The 25,682-nt window shown below is 35.0% G+C and overlaps 1 protein-coding gene across 5 annotated transcripts in view; it reads left to right on the plus strand.

The window, feature by feature from the left end:
* LOC125650936 (polyribonucleotide nucleotidyltransferase 1, mitochondrial-like) overlaps positions 1 to 16,707 on the plus strand; it is a 32,417-nt gene extending 15,710 nt beyond the window's left edge. For all 5 annotated transcript variants that reach the window (XM_048879508.2, XM_056165423.1, XM_048879509.2 and 2 more), the window contains 10 exons: positions 3,058 to 3,127; positions 5,538 to 5,627; positions 9,821 to 9,978; positions 10,369 to 10,440; positions 10,601 to 10,664; positions 11,307 to 11,387; positions 12,665 to 12,855; positions 12,998 to 13,053; positions 15,289 to 15,367; positions 15,608 to 16,707. In XM_048879508.2, coding sequence (XP_048735465.2) covers positions 3,058 to 3,127; positions 5,538 to 5,627; positions 9,821 to 9,978; positions 10,369 to 10,440; positions 10,601 to 10,664; positions 11,307 to 11,387; positions 12,665 to 12,855; positions 12,998 to 13,053; positions 15,289 to 15,367; positions 15,608 to 15,748 — 1,002 coding nt within the window. In that variant the 3' untranslated portion in view covers positions 15,749 to 16,707. The remainder of the gene's footprint in view (positions 1 to 3,057; positions 3,128 to 5,537; positions 5,628 to 9,820; positions 9,979 to 10,368; positions 10,441 to 10,600; positions 10,665 to 11,306; positions 11,388 to 12,664; positions 12,856 to 12,997; positions 13,054 to 15,288; positions 15,368 to 15,607) is intronic.
* Positions 16,708 to 25,682: the final 8,975 nt, after the last annotated feature.

Here is a 25,682-nt window from a genome sequence, read left to right on the forward strand (position 1 = left end):
TTCTATGTCCAACATTATGCGTTGGAGAAAAATTACATTTTGTATTAGAAGTATTTTTTTTAGTGTTGCATATATTGTGGACAAAATGCATATAATCAAAGTACATGTACAAGAAACCGAAAGTAGAAGTTGACTTCTAAAAGGTCTAGTTTAGCACACTGTAGCTCAATAACAAACACTAAAAGGTCTAGTTTAGCACACTGTAGCTCAATAACAAGCACTAAAAGGTCTAGTTTAGCACACTGTAGCTCAATAACAAACACTAAAAGGTCTAGTTTAGCACACTGTAGCTCAATAACAAGCACTAAAAGGTCTAGTTTATCACACTAGCTCAATAACAAGCACTATGGCCCCTATTTGTCTTTTTGTTTTTATAATTTCCCTTCAATGTAGAATCAAATAGACAAAACTCAGGTTCAAACCTCTTTAATCTAAAACTTCCTGCAATAGAATATTTTCTTTGATTGATAGGCTTTACTTGACATGAAATATATGCTGTAAAGTTTCCCTGATACTGAGACAAGGGAAAAGTGAAAATTTAAATTCATGAAATCTACTGTTCCCAGGGAACCACAGGCCCTCTCTGAATATTTGGGTAGCCTTGATACCTATGATACAAATCAAGGATACTCAGACATTAGGAGGGCCTGTGAAGGAATCAACTCTTGTGAATCATCATGTACAAATAAAGTGAATGGAAAAGATCTGCCATCCCTTTTTACATGACTACCCAGGGCCAAAATGGACTTTTAGGAGTGTAAGGAAGACCCTTTGGGTAGTTGTCATGGAATACTTTCATATCCTCTAGAAATGATTTATCGTCGACTGCCCTATTTCGGTGACTGAGAAGAATCGGTGACCTTTTGTTTTCATGTTCGCGTTGTTTTTTCCGGGTGTAGATTGCGTCATCAATTTCGCCGTAGTGTTTGCAAACATATATAGAGTACGTCTTCAATTTTTCCCCGAAAATGAACTACTAGAAGGAAAGTATGCAAACAATCAACATGAGCACCCAAAAAATAAGACCATTTAGTTATTACTTTTTCAAGCAAACCTTCAAATTGATATAAAGTATACCAAAAGTCTAGAACTCTACACTATGTTATGTTATTCATTGACGTTTAGTTGCACATTCCTCCTGTATATATGTTTTTACAGTTACAAACTTCTGGCAAACTTATATTAACAATGGTCACCGGTTACTGTTTTAGGACCACAAAGTGATATGTTTTTTGTTACGAAAATATTTTCAATTAACGTACCAATGAAATTGGAATTTTTGGATGAAAGTAAAGGAATCTAATTACTTTAAAGGTACATGTAGGTGTATTGTTTATTTATTTTATCCAAGTGATTAATGAGAAAATCGCGGTTTATCACTAAGGTCACCGAAACTGGTGAGTCGACGATATTTATATTTGTATAACTTTCTTCTCATATGATTATATAATCTTATTGTTTTTCTTTCTTCTACATCCTGTGAGATGTAATAGGGAATACATATTGTTATTTAGGTGGAGCTTAGTCAGGGTCCCATCCCTGGCAGCTTTCCACACTTTTTTTTCTATTGTTTAGTCTATTTGTTATATGAAATAAAAATGTCATAAAGCTATTAAAAAAAAAAAAAAAACTCTTGTGAATCATCCTTAAATGTGCATAGATTAAAGTAATTATTATGTAAAAAATCATCTTGAAATATAAACTAATATACACATGTACATAAGTGGATAAAGTAATATGAATCGTTACACATGAACTTGTTTATAATCTTTATAATTGTTGAAACTTAAAATGTGTGCCAAGTCAGAGTCTGGTGTACATTTACTTCAGACAAAAATTTAAATTTTCTCTGATGATGACCAACTACAAATGTTGGGAAAGAGTATTATTCTAAATAAAATCTGGATGTTCCTTTTTATGAGCCAATCATTTAGTCCTGTTTTATGGTTTATATGTATGTGAATGTAACATTCTATTTCCAAGATCTTAACAATTTTCAATTAAATTAAGACAATCTTAAAACAAATTAGATACAATTAAACTCATCAGACTTCTATAAATGTGTTAGATTATGTAATCTAAGATATTCAGTTAAACATTCCACGTCAACCCATGACGCTCAGGAGTCAGGTGCAGCCTTAGCTAAGTTGTACCAAATGAAGAGAAGTGATGTTAACTTGTACCATTGTTAAATAAATGTAACCACACACACCGCACTGTGACAATTCATCAATTAAATGAGAATATTTAATATGATAATAAAATAATCTGTCTTTACATGAATTTATGGCAAGCCATGTGTAGATTTATACTTTTCTTTGGAATTCGAATTGTATTTTTCTGAATATCGAGTTTATATCTTCACATGCATATACAGAGTTAAGTCCCTTTTCCTTCAGAGAATCAAGAAATAAAATTCTGCGACACTGAGGCGTGGCAACTTTTTTTTTTTTCGAAGATTTTAACATGCTTTTAAAGATACATGTATATAGTAATTTTTTTTTTTTTTTGTAGTTAGTTTTAGGTCAGACTAAACTATTTTTTTTTTTTTTTTTTTTTTTTTTATTGGTTTTTGTACACATAATAAAGTACATGAATACAACAAGTCATATATAATTATCATTATGTGCATGGAGAGAGATAGTGAGAAAGAGAGAAAAAGAGAGATGCATGTTTTAAGTAAATACTAAGTTCCATCTGTTCCATTGAGTATCAATTTTTTTCTTTTCACCATTCTTATATGCTATATATTTGTGTGTTTCATAAAATAATTTCATTTGTGATATTGCAGCGGGCAAGTTTAAAGGTTTCTTAGTTCATCTTGCAGTATAGACATAATACTTCAGAAATAAAATAATAATGTTTTGTATATCACTATTATTTTCAATACAAGCTAAAATAAAGGATTTCTTTGTAATTGTAATCTGTCACTCAGTCTTGTCTTCTAAAAATTGTTTGAATTCTACAAGAAATCATTGTAAACAATTACATTCCCATAAAATATGTTCTATTGTTTCTGAACTATTTATTATTTGTTAGAGACATGTTTTCTTGTAGTTTCCGCCATATGCTACAAATGAAATTGGCAGACCTGGGGCAACTCTGGCAAGGAGAGAAATTGGGCATGGTAAATATCAACTTTATAGATATGGTATCTTCTGCCTAATATTTTATTAGTGATTTGTACTCCCAAAGTTAGACCTCAAGTTCACTATAAAGTATATACACTTGTTGTTTTCCACTGTTCAAGCTACTTGCCTAAATACTAAGACTTATTTCTGTAATCTCAGCTGTCTCACTTGACTGAATTGAGAAATATACTTGTCAGAGTCTTTGGTTACATCAAATGTCAATGTCTTGTCTGTCACAAAGATAAATTTTCAACATTTTTAACAGAAACAAAATGAATATTGGGATTTTTGTAAGATGTACATAGATAAATAGAAAGAAACATTGATTTTACTGAAATGCTAAAGTTGAATTAATCATAAATATGAATGCATTCCTTCACTTAACTGGAGATCTTCCTGTCACCAATCTTCCCTTTGCCCTGTATTTTTCAGTCTTCTCTTTACCTTCTCTCTCAGACTGGCACATAATGATGCTAACATTGTCAACCTAAGGTCTGCATTCATGGTGTTCCAGTCTGAGGGAATCGGTACAAAGCTATGTGTGCTAGAAATGACCATTGACCAAATTGACACAATATGATGCTGACCTTGACTTTACACCCTTTGTCAGCATACAAAATGTGCCAAGTTTTACAAAAGCTGTTGAATAATTGCAGATCTTTTTGGAAAATTTACCCAAGGTGAAGACAGATACAGGAATAGAAGCTTATTGTTAGATATTGGTTTGTTAGAGGGACATGGACACGATTTAAACTGAAAATTTTCAAATAATATATTTCTTTTATCAAAGTTTACAATGCTTAACCATTAAAGTATTTCTAATGGTAAACCAAAATTTGAATGTCAGTTGTTGAGTCGCAAGAGAGATACAGTGCTCACGATTCTTTGTTATGTAAACAAGGTTCGTGCCATGTTTTTATTTACATGGGTTTCATTTAAAGCAGGATTTTTGAATTTACAAGTTACCTCTAAACACAGTTAAATAAGTTCTAGTGTTTGGCACCTTTCATCTCGTTTTAAACCTGCTATTTTCTATTAAGTAATCTATATGTAAACAAAAACATGGCACAAGCCTTGTTTACATAACAAAGAATTGTGAGTGTTAATTGTATCTCACTTGTACCGTAATTATGGTACAAGTGAGATACAACTGACATTCAAATTTTGCTTGCCATTAGAAATCGTGTCCATGTCCCTTTAAAAAGGGAATAGGGTTGTTAAAGCAATGGTTATCAGAAGTGATGACAATGAAAAGAGGAAACATAGACACATGCATGATGCTAGCAAATGCTGGATGGAGCTTGCATACAAAATGTGTCCATGCTTTACTGTTTTCTCATCTGCAAGTCAGAAAAAATGTTTAGAAGAATATTAGATAATAGGGAAATAAAGTTTAGATGAAAGTTCATGATAAAAGATAATCTTTACAAATAAATGAATAAAGATGTTTAAATATATACATTATGAATTATTTAAAGAAAAATACATTAGTACAAGATGTCCAACTTACCTGAGGTATCAATTTTGAAAATGAAATAAGAAGGGAGTTAAGAAGGCTTATCCATTATTGTGTGGAAATGTCACATGACCCCTGCTGGCTGTACCAAGCCTTGTGATTGGTCAAATCATTCCTGACATTTGTTTTTCTCACCTTTGAACTTCCCTCATGCTGCTTCAGGTCTTGTTAAACAAATACTGTCCATGTGTGAGCTCTTGCTTGTGTTAAGTGTACCTGTGTGTAAATGGTTAGGAAAGTGACACCCTTTGTATGAAAGTGACCCTGTTGTTTCAGATTAGGAAAGTGACAAATTAAGTTCTAAAGAGAGAGACATACGGATTAATGTGCTTTAGAAATTAACAATTACTTGTTAAAAAGTCAGTCTTAAATTGTTACCTTTGGAAATATTTTTTGTATGCATTTCCTAAAATTTCAGCTTGATTTGAATTCTTATTGCTTGTACTTTCATTTTTTTTTAAAGTCTTGTTTATAATTTTTTATACTGAAGAGAAATGTAGACATTAGATTTAAAATGATAATTTTTCTTTTGTTCAATAGGAATTTTTCAAAGGGTTATTTCATATTGCAAGGTGTAATAATGCAATTCAGTAACTGAATCATTTTATTAAACCCTGTTAAAGCAACTGAAAATTTTCATTGAAAATTTTTAAATCATATTGATTTTTTCACATTTTTTTTAATTTATCAAGTACTGGATCTCTTTGATGGTCAATATATAAGGTCACTAGAACTCGGTTTATTTGAATGCAATTCCATCTTTTAAACGAACATGAAGTATTTTAGGAACTTTTTGGAGCCTTTTTAAAATTTTGATAAAAACATTTTAAAATACACTTATTATATCAAGTAAAGAAGGCAGAATTAGACAGCGTTGTGTGTTTTGACAGGTGCTCTGGCTGAAAGAGGACTGAGTCCAATCGTTCCTGATAACTTGCCCTTCACACTACGCCTCACATCTGAAGTGCTGGAATCCAATGGTATGGTATACATTTCTAATTCTGTTGCAAGATTTTGCCGGTTAGACTTCTTTTATATTTTCTGAGATTTAAGATTAATTGTTGACTTTGTTTTGATGTAGCTTTTCTGATCAGAATTTCCCCATTGTCGTCGATGTTCTGATTTAAACTTTTCACATATACAACTTCTTCTCCCAAACCACTTAGCCAATTTCACTTAAAATGTCAAACCCCTTTCCAATTGGATACAGTAATGAAGTAGTAAAAATAAGGCACCATTACTTACAGAGCTAATGGAGTAGAAATAGGAAAACTTATGTGTAAGTATCCTTTATACATAGTGTAGATTTGAATTGTTTCAAATAGTGGCCCCTGAAGTCAATATGGGCCACAAAGGGGTTCCAATGTTTGATAAAGAAATGTGTAGGGAAATGTCTTTTTGAAGTTTTCCTCTTTAGAAAAAGTGTCCTACAATGATATAAATTTAAACAAAAGCATCCTACACAGAGATTCAAGTTTGTCCCGATCCTGGCTCCCAGGGATTGACGTTTGTCCTGATCCTGGCTCCCAGGGATTGACGTTTGTCCTGATCCTGGCTCCCAGGGATTGACGTTTGTCCTGATCCTGGCTCCCAGAGATTGAAGTTTGTCCTGATCCTGGCTCCCAGAGATTGAAGTTTGTCCTGATCCTGGCTCCCAGGGATTGACGTTTGTCCTGATCCTGGCTCCCAGAGATTGAAGTTTTCCTGATCCTGGCTCCCAGGGATTGAAGTTTTCCTGATCCTGGCTCTCAGGGATTGAAGTTTGTCCTGATCCTGGCTCTCGGGGATCAGGATGGAGCCACACGGGATCTACAGAAAATGTCCATCAAAAGTTCATTTTAATAATGACTAGACTACAATGTATAAAAATGATATACATGTATAAAAAATCTCTATATAGTGCAGATTTCAGTTTAATCAAATGGTTGTGTCAGGGGTCAGGATAGTCCTCAAAATGTGCACAGAAATGTCTTGAAAATTCTTCTTTAGAACAGCAATAAATCAGCATGAAAGCACCCTCATGTAATGGTGATTTAAGTTTGAGAAAAATTTGCCATAACATCACAATGGAGCCACAATGGGGTCCCAATAAAGTGTATTTTATTCACTTTAGATGAAAATGATCTAGATTCAGAATAATAACATTATAAAAATGACCTTTTCCAACCACTTTTAGTACCTTGATACTCAATGGCTATTTTTCATATTGTTAATCTTTAGATAACATTAAGCGCAGGCCTGGACAAACTACATGTATAGCTACACCATAGGTTAATCTTTTCAGTATCCCTTAATTTTTTTTTTTCCAAATTCACATAATCATCAGTAATAGTAATGAAGATACATATTAATCATTTTATACATTCTCACACCATATCGCACTCTTTCATACTACTAATTTAGCATTATTGGTTGAATACTTCTTATTCTCTAGGTTACAGATCAAAAATAGTTTTTCAGTTTTCCCAAAGTCTGTCAAATTTCAAAACTTCACATGATTTAATTGCTACAAATTTTTCAACTTTGTATTTGAAAAAAAGATCATGTATCAGCCCTGTAATATGAGGAGTTTTGTTTTGTTTTGAACAATTGAAAATATATTGTTTGGTATACAGAATTATGAAATTAACAACTTTATTACACAAACTGAGAGGCATTTCACCAAAAATAACATTAGTAACATTAAAATCAATTCTTTTTTATGTTTTTCTGAAAATATGCATGCTAAGATTATTCCAAAGTGATAGAGTATCAGAACAAGATATAAACATATGTTGTATTGTTTCTACATTTTCTTTACAAAATGAGAAACAGTCATCTGAAATGATACTGATTTTCTTGAGGTAATATTTCGTAGAAAGAAACTTGTAAAGAATTCAGTACTGCAACCACTGAACTTGGGTATCAATACTTGTTTTAAAACAAACTTTAAACAACTCTTTGACAGAAATATTGCCTTCTAAATGTATAGATAATTTAGTGTTCCATTTTTGAATTGATTTGGGTATGAGATCATTACTATTTATCATATCATATAACACTTTAGAACATTTGCCATTCAACAGTATAAATTAAAAGTGAAAAGGAATAAATGGTGTACATTTTTTTTTAACATCTGATCTCTTAAAAGACAAAGTCTTTAAAAACTTGGATATAGTACTGGTAATACTGTTGTATTGCATTGTACAAACATTTGCTAGTCTAAATTTTTGTGAAAAATCTTAATAATAAAAATTTACATCTTCATCTAAAAAGTCTCCAATTATTTTCACACCATGTTGATACCACGTTTTAACATAAATGTCTTTATTACCAACAGTATACTTGATTGATAGAAAGTTTTTGTACAAAGCAGCATTATGTGTTTGGGGTGGGGGAGTCCATGAATTTAGCTTTTTTTTTTTTTTTTAGCAAAGTCAAGGAATTATATCACTTTTGATATCATATACATGTACTCTGAAATGAAAAAAATTATAATATTTCCAAACTACATTTAGGGAACATAGTAAGATTTTGTTTCCCTTCAAAGTACTAAAATTCAGAGTTTTATGTAGGCCCAGAAAGCCTCTTATCATACATAGTCCATTGTATATAACAATTATAGCATTACTGGAAATTATTGCTCATGTGAGTGACATGGTCGATGGACTTGTGTCAGTATCTAAGCTGCATGTATGTCAGAATCATTAACAGTCTATACGTGTATGTCAGAATCACTAACAGTCTATATGTGTATGTCAGAATCACTAACAATCTATATGTGTATGTCAGAATCACTAACAGTCTATACGTGTATGTCAGAATCACTAACAGTCTATATGTGTATGTCAGAATCACTAACAGTCTATACGTGTATGTCAGAATCACTAACAGTCTATACGTGTATGTCAGAATCACTAACAATCTATATGTGTATGTCAGAATCACTAACAGTCTATACTTGTATGTCAGAATCACTAACAATCTATATGTGTATGTCAGAATCACTAACAGTCTATACGTGTATGTCAGAATCATCAACAGTCTATATGTGTATGTCAGAATCACTAACAGTCCTTACGTGTATGTCAGAATCACTAACAGTCCTTACGTGTATGTCAGAATCACTAACAGTCCTTACGTGTATGTCAGAATCACTAACAGTCTGTACGTGTATGTCAGAATCACTAACAGTCTATACGTGTATGTCAGAATCACTAACAGTCTATACGTGTATGTCAGAATCACTAACAATCTATATGTGTATGTCAGAATCACTAACAGTCCTTACGTGTATATCAGAATCACTAACAGTCTATATGTGTATGTCAGAATCACTAACAGTCTATACGTGTATGTCAGAATCACTAACAATCTATACGTGTATGTCAGAATCACTAACAATCTATATGTGTATGTCAGAATCACTAACAGTCTATACATGTATGTCAGAATCACTAACAGTCTATACGTGTATGTCAGAATCACTAACAGTCTATACGTGTATATCAGAATCACCAACAGTCTATACGTGTATGTCAGAATCACTAACAATTTATACGTGTATGTCAGAATCATTAACAGTCTATATGTGTATGTCAGAATCATTAACAATCTATACGTGTATGTCAGAATCACTAACAGTCTATATGTGTATGTCAGAATCACTAACAGTCTGTACGTGTATGTCAGAATCATTAACAATCTATACGTGTATGTCAGAATCATTAACAGTCTATATGTGTATGTCAGAATCACTAACAGTCTATATGTGTATGTCAGAATCACTAACAATCTATACGTGTATGTCAGAATCACTAACAATCTATATGTGTATGTCAGAATCATTAACAATCTATATGTGTATGTCAGAATCACTAACAGTCTGTACGTGTATGTCAGAATCACTAACAGTCTATATGTGTATGTCAGAATCACTAACAGTCTATATGTGTATATCAGAATCACTAACAGTCTATATGTGTATGTCAGAATCATTAACAGTCTATATGTGTATGTCAGAATCACTAACAATCTATACGTGTATGTCAGAATCACTAACAGTCTGTACGTGTATGTCAGAATCACTAACAGTCTATACGTGTATTTCAGAATCACTAACAGTCTATACATGTATGTCAGAATCACTAACAATCTATACATGTATATACTATAAGACATTTTTCTTCCACAGGCTCCTCCTCCATGGCCTCTGTGTGTGGGGGGAGTCTGGCCCTAATGGATGCCGGTGTCCCCATTAAGGAAGCAGCAGCTGGAGTGGCTATTGGCTTGGTGACCCAGCTCAACTATGAGGGGAAGATCACCAAGCACAGAGTCCTTACTGACTTATTGGTAAGGAATTCTTAAAACCCTGTACCCCCTGGTCAGATTGGGTTGTAAGGGTTGTGTAAAAGCCTGAATAAATGTTGTTAAAAAAAAAAGTATTCACTTCCTGTGTGAGTGCTGCATGCTGGGATATTGTCATACATCTTTGCCCTCATTGTCAGTGGATGAACTTACACAAGGGAAAATATTGAATTGGAACTTGAATCCAAAGTTGTACTGAAAGGTGTTGGATAAAGTTACTGAAATTATATTTTGATTAATGAAGGAGAAATAACACACGATAAGAATTTTCCGGTATACAGGATTGGTAACTTATTCAAACTTAGTGTAGTGAAAATTTGAATTACTCATATCATCTTTATGGAAAATGTTGAATCCACCATCTTGATTTTTCAGGGTATAGAGGATTACTTTGGGGATATGGACTTCAAAATTGCTGGTACAAGAAATGGAGTGACAGCACTACAAGTAAATATGATTCAGAACTAGACTGAACAGCCTTTGGCTCAATCCAATATGAAATATTGTTAAAATTAAATAAACTGAATTAAACAGAAATTAAAAAATCTTCTTGAAGAAAGTCATTTGTATGTAGTGGAGCTTTAATGTAAATCTGTTTGTTTTGTAGGCAGACATTAAACTAGAAAGTTTGCCCATTGAGATTGTATTTGAAGCCATCAAGGCTGGAAAAAGTAAGCATTCTTTGCAACATATCCTGATACATATATATCATTACAAAGAAACTTGATCTGACAAGTCGGATCATGTAGAGTTGACAGGCGCAGATCATCAAATCACACGAGACGCAAAGCATTGAGTTTTATCTGATGATCTGCGCTTGTCAATGAGACTTGATCCGAAGAGTCGGATCAAGTTACTGTATTATGATAAATTTATCATATACCTCCTTTTGTATTTTTAATCCACATTTATAAGATAGTAAATGTATTCCAAATTATTTAAAACAGACATACAGTGAAATTACATTTTGTGTATGCAGTTTTGTTTGTGGCGCGGCAACATTTTTCACAAGAAAATGTTGCATTGATGCATTGTGACGTCATAAGTTTCAGGATACTGATACAGAATCAGAAAATTACAATGTGGTGATCCGGAAAACAGGATCACACTCTGTGAAATCCACAGTATCAAAAAAACGAAACATTGATGGGTATATAATAAAGGTTTTTTCAAAAGTGCATGTACATGTGTATTGCTAGATGGAGTAGAGTCAATAGGAGGGTTTATACACATGATAATGTACAAGTTAACAGAACGTGATTGTAGGTGATGATGAATGGAACTCTCCATTTCTAGGTTCTCTCTATTTGTAGGTGGAATCAGCAGAATTCTGGACATTATGGACACTGTGATAAGTAAACCAAGGAAGCCTAAAAGCAATGCTCCAGTGAAAGGTAAGAACAGTAAAACTTTCACATCATCACCTGTCAATATATGTACATCACCTGTCAATATATGTATTCACCTGTCAATAGATGTACATCACCTGTCAATATATGTATTCACCTGTCAATATATGTACATCACCTGTCAGTATATGTGTTCACCTGTCAATATATGTACATCACCTGTCAATAGATGTACATCACCTGTCAATATTTGTATTCACCTGTCAATATATGTACATCACCTGTCAATAGATGTACATCACCTGTCAATATTTGTATTCACCTGTCAATAGATGTACATCACATGTCAGTATTTGTACATCACCTGTCAATATATGTATTCACCTGTCAATACATGTACATCACCTGTCAATATATGTACATCACCTGTCAATATATGTATTCACCTGTCAATACATGTACATCACCTGTCAATATATGTATTCACCTGTCAATATATGTACATCACCTGTCAGTATATGTACATCACCTGTCAATACATGTATATCACCTGTCAATATATGTACATCACCTGTCAATATATGTACATCACCTGTCAATATATGTATTCACCTGTCAATATATGTACATCACCTGTCAATATATGTATTCACCTGTCAATATATGTACATCACCTGTCAATATATGTACATCACCTGTCAATATATGTATTCACCTGTCAATAGATGTACATCACCTGTCAATATATGTATTCACCTGTCAATATATGTACATCACCTGTCAATATATGTACATCACCTGTCAATATATGTATTCACCTGTCAATATATGTACATCACCTGTCAATATATGTATTCACCTGTCAATAGATGTACATCACCTGTCAATAGATGTACATCACCTGTCAATATATGTACATCACCTGTCAATATATGTACATCACCTGTCAATATTTGTATTCACCTGTCAATAGATGTACATCACCTGTCAATATATGTATTCACCTGTCAATAGATGTACATCACCTGTCAATAGATGTACATCACCTGTCAATATTTGTATTCACCTGTCAATAGATGTACATCACCTGTCAATGTATGTACATGTAATTGAACCAAATGTATGGTTTACCTGAGCTGAAGGTACAGTTGATCATTAATGAGATTTTTTGGTATCTGCCTGTCTGGCATAAATACATGTAGAACGGGGTGCTTTGTGACCCGTGTTTCCCGGGAATATCTAATATACACTTCCTACTTTTGTAGATCAACTTACTATCCTAAATGGTTAGGTGATTAAAATATTTACTGTCTGAATTGTAGAAAAGTTTGTTGTAAACCCCCAGAAGAGATCACGAGTGGTTGGAATCGGAGGTCAAAGGCTACGACAGCTGGCTCAGAAAACAGGTGTTCAGATGTCAGCCGTGGATGAGAGCACGTTTGACTTGTTTGCTCCTGATAAGACTGCCATGTTGGAGGCCAAAGAGCTGTTGGAGTCCTGGCTGGAGGAAAAGGTCATACCCCAATGTCATTATCTACTCAATATCATTATCTACATGATGTCTCTTTTACATGATGTCATTATTTACATGATGTCATTATTTACATGTATACTTTATCTAACTGTTATGCTGCATGGGTTACTGTACATTTCAGCCTGCACCCCGGCTGGACTTTGGAGCTATATATACAGTGAGGATATTGGAAGTCAAGTATGTATATCAGCACAATATTCTACATCCATTACACAAAACTAGTTAAAAACTGATAGATATCTTCCACTTCATGTCAGTTAAACATTACGCAAAGCTAGTTAAATTAAACTGATAGATATATTCCACTTAATGCTATTTAATTATAAGAATTATAGTTGACTGTTAGTTAAATTAAACTGATAGATATATTCCACTTAATGCTATTTAATTATAAGAATTATAGTTGACTGTTAGTTAAATTAAACTGATAGATATATTCCATTTAATGCTATTTAATTATAAGAATTATAGTTGACTGTTAGTTAAATTAAACTGATAGATATATTCCACTTAATGCTATTTAATTATAAGAATTATAGTTGACTGTTAGTTAAATTTAACTTATGTATATTCCACTTAATGCTATTTAATTATAAGAATTATAGTTGACTGTTAGTTGAATTAAACTGATAGATATATTCCACTTAATGCTATTTAATTATAAGAATTATAGTTGACTGTTAGTTAAATTAAACTGATAGATATATTCCACTTAATGCTATTTAATTATAAGAATTATAGTTGACTGTTAGTTAAATTTAACTTATGTATATTATTTTGACTCTTTTTGATCTTTTTCATCTGACAGTAAAGTGAATAGTACTTGCAACTTTAAATGGACTTTATCACCCACTGTTACTATGTACATGTATATACAAGGGTGAGTCAATAAGTAACCAGCCTAACTTATTTCCGGTTGAGATCCACCTCTTCTTTTTCGATGTAATTGCCCTCTAGTGTGATGCACTAAGATCATCGGTGTTCAAGTGCCATCAGCCCAGAACTGAAAAAGTCAGGGTCCTTTTCATTGACCCACTCCTCAACTGCTGTCACGACTTCTTCATCAGACAGGAAATTATGTCCATCGATATCCTTTTTCAAGTTTGGGAATAGGAAGAAGTCGCTAGGAGGTAAGGCAGGCGAATAAGCAGAATGTGGTATTTTAAAATTCATACCCGTTTCACTCTACAGCATCCATTACAACTTTGCAAGTGTGGACTCTTGCGTTGTCCTGTTGCAGCAAAACACCTTTAGAGAGTTTACCTGGGCGTTTTTCATGGATGGCGGTTCTCAGCTGGTCTAGCAAGTTTGCATAGTACACTCCAGTTATTGTACTTCTCTTGGGTAAAAAGTCCAACATTACACCTTTTGCGTCCCAAAATACTGTGGCCATCACCCTGCAGATGGTTGTGTCTTGAACTTCTTTGGCGTTGGGGACCCAGGCCCTACCCACTGACGACTCTGAGCTTTATTCTCTGGCTCATAATAATGAACCCAGTTCTCATCTACAGTCACCAGACCGACGCAAAAGAAAATCATCTTTAGACCTAAAACACTTCAACAAGGTGCTGCATACTGATGCTCTGGTTGCCATTTGCTCATCACTAAGGGATTCGGGGACCCAACGGGCTGTTAGTTTGTGCATACCTAAATGATCATGTAAGATTGTTGAAATGCTACCCATGTGAAATGCCAAATGCCTGCACTATTTCTTTCACCTGAATTCGCCTATCAGAGTATACCAGATCCGGAACTTTCTTACACATTTCTTCATCGGTGGCATCTAGTTGGCATCCAGACCTGGCTCCATCTTCTAAAGATGTTCTATCGCATTTGAATTCCCCTACCCTGAATTTAACCTGAGCTTAAGATGGTGCAGAAGACCCATGAACATTGGCTAACTCGCCGTGTATTTCTTTGCCTGTTTCACCTTTTAAATACAAGTACTGAATTATAGCACAGTACTCAGCTTTAGATGAAAAGCATGCCTTTGTATCACTAGCCATGTTTGACATTCAATATCTTATTAAAGAATGACTCGATGAAAATCGTGACCGAGACGGTCAATTGGAAATGGGATGGATGGGTTACTTATTGACTTGCCCTCGTATAACAATATTTAGCTGTATTTTCCGTCAGTTTTGTTTATAAAAATATTTAGCTGTATTTTTTATACAGATACTAAACTGTATTTTCCGTTGGTTTTGTATATAACATTATTTATCTGTATTTTCCGTTGGTTTTGTATATAATAATATTTAGCTGTATTTTTTATACAGACACTAAGCTGTATTTTCCATTGGTTTTGTATATAACATTATTTATCTGTATTTTCCGTTGGTTTTGTATATAATAATATTTAGCTGTATTTTTTATACAGACACTAAGCTGTATTTTCCGTCGGTTTTGTAGTGTGCAAGGAGTCATGGTGGAGGTCCATCCCAGTATAGAGCCAGTATTTATACACAGGTCACAGCTAGATCTCAGGAAGGTAAGGGAAGGATCAAACTGATGCCAAATGGACAATCATAAAATTACTTTTACAAGTTCTACAAAATTATAAGGAATCCTGAAATGTGTGTTCTGATCTAGTCATCATTGCATAGTTTTTTAAATTTTGACAGACATAATATATTGTTTTTGATGCATGCCATTTTTTAAAAGCTTCTGTATTTTAAGTTTTAGCAGTACATGTAAATTTACTTTTACAACATTTTCTTTGAATGAACAGGTTCATGACGCCACAGTTTTAGGATTAACACCTGGTGATGAGATTCAGGTGAAATATTTTGGGAGCGATCCAGTTAGTGGTCAGATCAGACTGTCCCGCAGAATCCTGCTGTCACCAGCGCTCCCGCTATTCAAGTCTTGATGATGCAGGATCTCTAGTTTAACCATTGCATTTCTGACACAACCCGAGTCGTGATATTCCCAGATCAGAGGGAGAACCATAGAAAGAGCTAGAACTCCACAGGTTCTGGACTGGCTTGACAATTTTCTACACAGCATCCTAACAGAGCTATTACACCAAGCTCAGTTTGCAGTGCTTCATCAGGTCAGACTTTACTGACCAGTACGAGAAAATTGACCGTTCTAAAGATGATTCGTGCATGTTTTAATGACAAAGATTGACCATATGATTTCACTAGTTTAGTTTGCACTCCAGTTTTCTCTCAGAAGAGAATAACATAAAGAAATCTCTTATTGAATTATAAGCATTGATCATTCCTTTCTCTAGGACGGATATTCTGTAATTGGAGTATTTAAAGCACAGCCAGGTTTCTAGTCCTCTTTTATCATCACATAATTCGTTTGCAATTTTTTAATATAACAAGTGTAAGTTTTTCTTGCATGTTACAAATATATGTCGATATGAAATACTGTACACAGGAAAAATTTTATTCTCATTTTAGTTTTGCCCAAACCCTAAATGGCTAAATCGAAAACTGGACGCATATAGATTTATTCATAACTTCAAAGTAGAAAAAACAGCTCTGAAAAAATTTTAAACTGGACAAAATTTTATTCCATTGTGTATGGATGAAATTAAAATCTGCGAAAAAAAATTTCATATGTAGTAGTGGTTCTTTATAGAAGAGTTTGTGAGCATTCACCATTGAAGTGTACTGTTTCATATTGATTATTTAATGGTTTGAATTAACTCTATGATAGCACTACATGTTTTGTTATTTATAAGATTTTGTTTGAATTGTACACCAATCAACATTTTTTGCTGATCACATTTATAATGTTTGTGGAGTATCAGAATGGTAAATTCATGATACTTTACTTGTTGACAGATGAAATGTATAAAATTATGATTTTTTAGAATATTGTTGATTTCATCCTTATGGTACATGACAATCCGCCCGTTTTGAACATCAGCATCACATTACGTGTAGATATCTTGGATTGATTGATTGCATCTTGTTTAACGTATATCACAAAAAAATTTCACTCATATGAAGATGTCACCAAGACCGATGAAGGGCTTCAAATTTTGGCCTTTGCTTGGCGCTTATGGCCTTTGAGCTGTGAGGGTTCTTTAGCGTGCCACACCTACTGTGACATGGAGCATCTGTTTTTAAGGTCATCTCCGAGGACCCGTGACATTCACACTTGATACCGAGCGTTTGGCCATGGAACTGTCACTACCTGTTTTAACGACTTACATATGCAGGTCTGTCGCGGCCGGGATTCGAACCCCGACCTTCCTTCCGCATGCGGGGCAAATGCTCTAACCTCTAGAACACCATCTTTGAAGCTGTACAATATTCATTTGTAATCAGCTTTAGTCCCTTGGGGAATAATTCTTGTAATCATAGTACATGTACCGTGAAGTGAAATGTCTAGATTTTGTATTTTTCGACAGTGAATTGTGTTTCTGCAAAAAAGGGGAGACCAAAAAGCACTAAATGAAACTGGGGGGGGGGGGGGGGACCAACTGCACCAGGTAATGAAAAATGTTTATAGATCAACCATGCTGGTATTGTATCGGTATATTTCAAATGTTGAAGTCTATGGAGTGCCAAATTAACATTAACTTGAATAATTGAAAGATTTCATTTGAAGTGTGCAACAATTCATTTAAAGATCTCTTCAAATAATTAATGATATCTTCAATTCTGAGATATTGTGCACATTAATTGAATGTGATAGCATTAATTCTTCTGCTGAATTGATGCACACTATAATTGAATTGTTGCTTTCTTCAAATGAATTGATGATATCAATGATTGAACTTATACACGATACAATTCAATTGAAGAGAGCAATAGCTCAGTTAATCTGTGCTTGAATTCATGCGCGCAATAATTCTTTTGGAGATATCTTCAATGCAACATATGTACAGTTGAATTCATGATCTCTTTAATTGAATTGTTGTTCTCTTTAAAAGAATTGATGCAAGTATTGATTCCTTACACAAAATCGTTGTGAATAGTTTTTAAAGATATCTTCCATTGAATTGAAGAGATCATCAGTGGCGTAGCCTGAGTTAATTAATGTGTATGGCGAGGGGTCTAATAGAGAGAAAAACATAACGTAACGACAACGGTTTAGACCCGGAAAGGTGTAACATTAAAAAGATATCAGTACCAATAGGGAGACTAATGTACCGCAAATACTGCAGACACTTATTTTTCACCTATGTTTGTAGCATTTTTAAAATAGGTTGGGTTTTTTTTATGTGTACACCCGGGCGTTTTGACGTAAACGTAGCTATTCGCCTGATCATCAAATCATTTATACCGAGCTCCAAATTAGATTTTGCGAGCAATAATTCCACCACATTATGAGAGCAATAATTGAATAGATGCGCGCTTGAAATCAATCATTGCTCTCACCAAATGAATTCATGCACGCATCAAATCAATTATTGCTCTTAACAATTGAATTGATGCGAACATTAATTCAATTATTGTGCGCAATAATCGAATTGATGCGCGTATCAATTAAATTGATGAGAGCAATAAATGATTTGATGCGCGCATCAATTCAATTATTCCGCGCAATAATTAAATTGAGGATATCTTCAAATAATTAAAAATATCTTCAATTGTTTGAGTTTATATTAATTTGGCGCTCCATGGAAATCTACAAAGTATCAACGAATATTCTCTGTCGGTTTCCTCGGTTTCCCTTCTTAAACACCGAGTGGAAGTTTTACAGGGGAGCTATTTTGTTAGCATTAATCAACTTGCGGGGGATATCTGTCTTGTACATGTAAGACATCGATTGAGCAGCTGTCGATGCCTTGTAGAATTTCACAGTGACGCACTTATAGCAATAGTAATGCAGACCTCTAAAAGGCTTCAAATGTCGATTTACATATCCCCTTGTGCTAAATACTTGAACTTTTGTAGTTTAGGTGGATATTTTGCATTTGAATGCTCCATGGATTGAATGATTGATTGAATATTGTTTAACGTCCTTCTTGAGAATCATTTAATCATATTACTCATATTGCCGGTGAAGGGCTGCAAAATTTAGGCTTATGCTTGGCGCTTACGGCCTTTGAGCATGGAGGGATCTTTATCGTGCCACACCTGCTGTGACACGGGACATCGGTTTTTATGGTCTCATCCAAAAGGACCGCCCTATTTAGTCGCCTCTTATGACAAGCAAGGGGTATTAACGACCTTTTCTAACCCGGATACCCACTGAAAGACTGCTCCATGGAAATTTTGAAATTCAGAAAATTGAAAACTATCCAATCTGATTAAAATCAGATCCTCGATCCGCTCCTCTTTTTTTTCTTTTTTCTTGTCGCTACCTCGTGTAGCGACAAGAAAGAAAAAAAGAGGAGCGGATCGAGGATCTGATTTTAATCAGATTGGAAAACTACCATAATTAAACTTTTCATGCAGCTGATGTACTTGCACAAAATGTGAATCCTCTCTATACAACTTTACACAATGTACAAGACAGAAACCGGAAATTACAAAATGTGAATCCTTTCTATATGACGTTACTCAAAATGTGAATCTTTTCTATACGACAACGTCACACAATGTATAAGACAGAAACCGGAAATTCCAGATGCCAATACCTAAATATAGGTAATATGTTCATGTCATGGAATTAAAACCACCAACATTTCAGAAATTCTTGACAGGATAATGACACGGTTTCACTCTTTGATAGGGCGTATAAAAATAAAAATTCAGAGGCGGAGAACGATCACCCCCTTCTCTCTCTCTCTCTCTCTCTCTCTCTCTCTCTCTCTCTCTCTAAAAGAGGTGGTGAGAAGGGCATATGTTTGTTGCCCCATAATACTTGTCAACATAACTAAATGTATTAGTATTTAACAGACATGAAATATAATTTTGTTTTTAATTTAACTAATTACTTCCGCATTATAAACGCAAAAATATGATGCGTAGCTTTAGTTGGCAAAACACCGTGAAACTCAGTAGAAGATGTAGTACCTCCGTTACATTCTAATTAGTCTCTGAAACTGACGAAATGGATTTCAGGGAAATTCCAAATGAAAACAGAGAATGATGAGAGAAATTAGATAATTTTTTCGTTAGAATCTTTACTAATTTAACCAATTAATGAGGCTCTGTTTGGGAAAGGGGGTGGGTGCATGGGTGTCTCAATACTCTAAACTTGACGACATGAAGCCAAAGTTTACATTTCTCCTCCACTACTTCAATTCATCAGTTCTGGCTTACAATCTTATCATCCCACTACTGCACTGCTATTATAAAAAGTATCTTAGTTTTCGTGTAAAACAAGTATTCTGAGAGTATTGCATGGCAATACATAGTCCCCTACCGGTTGCAAAAATTACTGTACCACAACAATATTCAAAGTGCATTATGTAGGTTATAGTAAAGGGAAAATTGGGGAACCAGGATAGGAATGGTTGGAAATCAACTACTATTCGAGTAGAGACTAGACCAAGAAAAAATTTATAATTAGGTTTAGGTCTTTAACCAAGTCAATAAACTCTGACATGTAGATGATCAGGAATAATTTAGCTATATTGTTGTATTATTATGCTAGAAGTTTTAATGAGTGTAGTATTCTTATCTACAGAGATAAGAAACTTGGATGTAAACTAACAATTCATGCTATTTTTCTTAAGTCCAAGTGCCATAACTTAATGGAAAATTAATGGACCGAAAAACAAGGCGTTTAAACACAAAATTAATTTTCTTTCCATCAAACTATAAGGTAAATAAGATTTCGTAAACTAATGGAGAGGCCGTTTGCGAAAATGTTTATGTATTATTATTTTTTTTTTTTTACAAGATTTGTGTAAGATATGGGCGTCGTGTGCCCCTGCTATTGTACCTACATGCGCAGGTTCCGTGATACTGTTTGCCCCATCTTTTATCCTCACGTGGTCTAATGTAACCACAGTCCTGTCAGTGGACTGTACAGTAGATTTATAATGCCAGAACGACAGAGAAATTTTCGTCCTTGAAGAAAAAAAACCCACCACAACAGAATCCTATTATGATTGATATTTATGAGTAAGAACTTACTAATAAGTGATTGAACTTGGGGTTAACTATGGTTAATTATACCTCATCAATGCTTAATGAATCCTAGTATACAAAAGATGTCTTTAAGAGACATCATATACGTTTTGTAAATACATACGTTATGTGTATCAATTGACAGACTTATCACCATATTAATCAACCTATTATTTTGATTACAAAACCATATTCAATATTCATGAAAACAAGTAAATCCAGTGAATGAAAGGGTGAAAATAATGAACAGTACTCAATTCATAATTCCTATAAAGAATACAAAATTAAAGAGTAGGACAAGCACAGAACCCTGGACACACCAGAAGTGGTATGGGGTGTCTAGGAGGAGTAAGCATCCCCTGCTGACTCTCGCGGTGAGCCCAATACATGTATATTGAATAGGCGTTTTAAACGGAGTAATCCGTAGTCAAAATCAGTGTGTAAAATACGGCCTAACAATTGGTATGAAACACGTCAGACAGCATTCGACCTAATGACAAGTTGTATTTGTGAATTAGATTGTTATAACGACCATAGAATTTGCGAAAAGCTTACTCTAAACGAGACTGCTGAAACCCCTGTGGCACCAATCATGTGTCAGTAGCTCGCCTCGATTTAAAAACTGGTCATATGCAAACATACTGTTGCTATCGTATCAGTTGAGCGACTAACACCATATACAGGTGATAATGGAATATTGCTACACGCTCTTTACACCACCACGGGTCATGAATGATATTCCTTTCGAATCATGCCACCAGTTCCTTAAGCTCAAAACAAAGGGATAGATGCCGTCAACATAAGCAACATCCTTCGTCATAAAAGAGTCCAGCCGTGTATTCCAACCAATTTCATGTTCAAGTCTGCACCCTGTATTTCCTATAAATATACTTCTACTATTGCAGCAAAACTTTTTCATTATAAACAAACTTTGCAGTGCCTAGATATATACCATCTTATACGTAATCCACCAACATGTTCTTGTTCTTCATCTTCTTTCAGCTATAGTCCAACTGGACATGTCATTACTGGTGATGTTGATATAGTTGGAAATGAGGATCTCAAATCACTTATTCTATAAGGTCTTAAATACAGAGAACCTCGGTCTTTCAATTGGCAACAGAACGTCATCTCGATTATGAATTCTGTCGAAGATTATGCCAGACGATGGGCTAAATATGAAAAAGAAGAACTGTATACATTGTCAGAATGGATTAAAAGAGAAAGAGGACTCTTAAAATCCCGCACTAGACACATCAAAACAAAAGAACGTACCATCTATACTAGACAAAATTTCTAACTCCCCACCTAAGTTTTGTCATCCACTGGTTTTATTTTCTATTATTTTGACATAGGTTTTGATTGGTATAAAATATAACATCTTCAAAAGAAGTCAACTTTTTTTTTCGATGTTCATTTATTGAAATATTCAACTAAAAACATGAAAACTTAGCAGTACCCTAAATTTTGAAATTCTCAACAATCAATACCGTGTGTGTCCCCCATTCGCTCGAATAACTGCCTGGCACCTGTTTCGCATTGAGGTCACGTAATTGTGTAAAAACCTTTGTGGAATGTTGTTGCAAGTGTTAGTAAGGTTTCTCTCAAGTTCTGTCAGATTCTGCGGCTGGGGAAGCTGTCTTACTCGCCTGTCTACCTCGTCCCATACATGTTCAATAGTACTGAGGTCTGGACTGCAAGGGGGCCAGTCAATTACGCGGATATTGTGGCCCTGCAGCATCTGTTGGGTGGTTCTTGCCGTATGTGGGGTCGCATTATCCTGCATAAGGACTATTCCGCGATTTGCTTGGATGTGCGGAATTGCCACTGGCTGAAGGACAAGGTTTTGGTACCTTGCTGCATTCAGGTTCTGGTGGATTGGGATCATTGGTGTTTTTGTGTGAGACGATATTCCCGCCCACACCATGACAGAACTACCTCCAAACTGCCCTCGCTCCCTTACACATGCGTCAATATATCGTTCGCCAATTCTGCGGTAGACGCGGGGCCGTCCATCTGATCGCCTTAAATTGAATCTGGACTCATCTGTGAAAAGAACTTGTCCTCGCGCGTATACCTCAGATGGCGTCTTGTCCACGCTAATCGAAGTTGCCTATGTCTTGCAGGCAATACCAACCCTACATAAGGTCTTCTTGCCTGCAATCCCCTTTCCCTAAGTCTGTTTCTCAAGTTTGATCACTGAGGGATCTTCCATGTGTTCCCAATGTGCGCCTTGCTGTTGCTCGAGCTGTCAAATGTCTGTCACGTAAATGGGTCACTCTTATGTAGCGATCCTGTTGAGGGGTTGTTACACGCCGTTTGGGCCGTCGGTGTAGATCCGCTACACTTCCGGTTCCATTGAATTTTCGGACTAGGTTTGCGATGGTCTTGTGGTCTGTATTGAAATTTCTAGCAACCTGTGAAAATTATCAATTCAATTGAATTTTTAAATTGTTTCCTACACTGTGTATCTAAAAGTTTTTCGCAAAAGATCGAATGTAATGGAAGAAAGCAAACCTCTCGTAAACTGCAACCAGCATGGACCATGCCAACTGCTCTTGCGCGTTCCTCTGTCGACATGCGCCGCATTTGACTTCAGTAATTTTGTGTTTTTCAAATACAAATTTGAGAACAAGAAAACAAAGAATTTTGAAAAGCAAACCAGTAAAACCAATCGAGCACGAGATTTTCAATTTCAACAAAACCCACTACGGTCCAGTGGCTACGAACGCGTTCTTGAAATGGTCAGCATTTTAGTTAGCAGACGATATTATAAATTTACAAATTGCATAACTGCAAAGGTTTGTAAAATTTAGAAATTATTAACATGGGGAGTTAGAAATTTGGTCCAGTATATCCTTCTGTGTTTACCAAGAATTAAATAGGTTACATGAGGAATATGTTTCAAATGGTTCTAGCTGACAAAGCTTGTAACAATAACGAACTTGACATTAATTCCACCTTTGGTAATCGTACTCATATTCCAACTGCTCTATCAAAAGATGAAATTCTTCCAAACCAGTTCTAGACACATTTAATATTATTAATTATCATTACAATGAAATGAAATATGTATGTTCATTGTTGCAAATGACTAAGAAATATATAAGCAGAATGCAGATATGAATTATCAAATGATCGTGATTTTCTGAAAAATGAGCACATTCCCACATATTGTTTGAAACATTTCCGGTTGGAGCATATTGCGCCAAAGTACAAAAGGGTTTCTTACAAATTATTACATAAAATACCTATGTATTTCCATAGCCTGGTACCCGAGGCCTTCCTATGTTCGTTCTTTGAACATCGGAAGGCCTCGGGTACCAGGCTATGTATTTCCATTGTCACGTGTTAGATTTGACATACGGACAATAGTACTTCCACGCCAATGGCTGATCGAATATCTACAACATCTAGACTTTACATATTCTGCATTGGGACATCTTTTAAACAAAAACTGTTTTGAGCTTCAGAAATTCCACACGAGCAAAAAAGGAGAGTCAACAATATTTCTCATGTCGACTGACGAGTCACAACGTGGACAGATTCTAAGATTTGAAGGGGAAAACCCCCCAGTTATAATTAGTTAATGTTAGTTATATAATAATAATATTGATAGTATAATTAGATATAATATATAGATAGATAGATCCTAAATCTATAGTCTTGTTTAATTGATAATTAATTCCCTCGTTAAGGATGACCCTCGAATTTTGCGTAGATTTGTTTTGAATTTCAGTCAAAAGAGAAATTTATTGCTCTTATTGTTTCCAAGACGCAACAAAATTATTAAGTGTGCCCCCCCCCCCCCCCCCCCGACCGGTCGCGGTATAGCGTTCTTTATCATAACGAGGAAGTGGTGACACCCCCCCCCCCCCCCCCCCCGTCGTGTTATCATGGTTATGCCTGAGTCAAACTTCGGTAGTGGTTGCCCCTTCGCCAAACGCTCGGCATTTAGAAGTGAGAATCATGGGTCTTTCAGATATGACCCTAAAACGGAGGTCCCGTCTAAATTTGTGTTACTTCACTTACAACTGGCGACGTCCCAATACGAATGATGATTTCACCATACGTTGCCCCCCCCCCCCCCCCCCATACCCCCCCCCCTCTGTGTACGTTGTGCTAAATCTTATTTATGGGCATCAATACCTCTAGTAGAGTTTTCATTTCTAATTTAATTATATAATAAATATATCTGGGGAAAAAAGTTTTCTGTCGAAAATACCTCAGCATTCCACTTGTAAGTGCAAAAAGTAAACCATGTTCAAATATGGCGGACATAGCCTCCGAGTGACTGGCAGATCCCAGTATTTCATCATGACTAGTACTATATTATGCAAGTATGATATTTACGGAAGTCCTCAAAGTATCTTATAAGTTCCCCGTGGATTTGGTATTCGGTGTCTAGAAAAGTTATTCTGTAGGATGGATAGCAAATTATATCAATATTCATTAAAAGGGAGGTGGGCATTTTCTTCTAAATGGAAAATATAGGAAGGCAAGTCCGCTCGACAACCAAAGCAGATTTTCTCTTCAGCAAGTCGTTCAATTGATCCAATATGAAATATAGATGTAATTTTGTCATGTTTATATAAATGTCTTAATAATGAGTACTTAGATGCAAGGAAACTCTGTTGATATAGTTGGTGGGTTTTTTCCAAACTTTGCAAATTTCCTACGTCTTTCTGGAAGATTTGCATAAAGAAATATTTATTGATCTGTAGAAGGCGGCAATGCTCTAAATTACCTACAAAAAAAATATAGGTATATTTTCTAACAATTCAAAAGCCGACGTTGACGGATTGCCACTGTCAT

Source organism: Ostrea edulis, chromosome 5, assembly GCF_947568905.1.
Source record: "Ostrea edulis chromosome 5, xbOstEdul1.1, whole genome shotgun sequence".
Classification (NCBI taxonomy): Eukaryota; Metazoa; Mollusca; class Bivalvia; order Ostreida; family Ostreidae; genus Ostrea; species Ostrea edulis.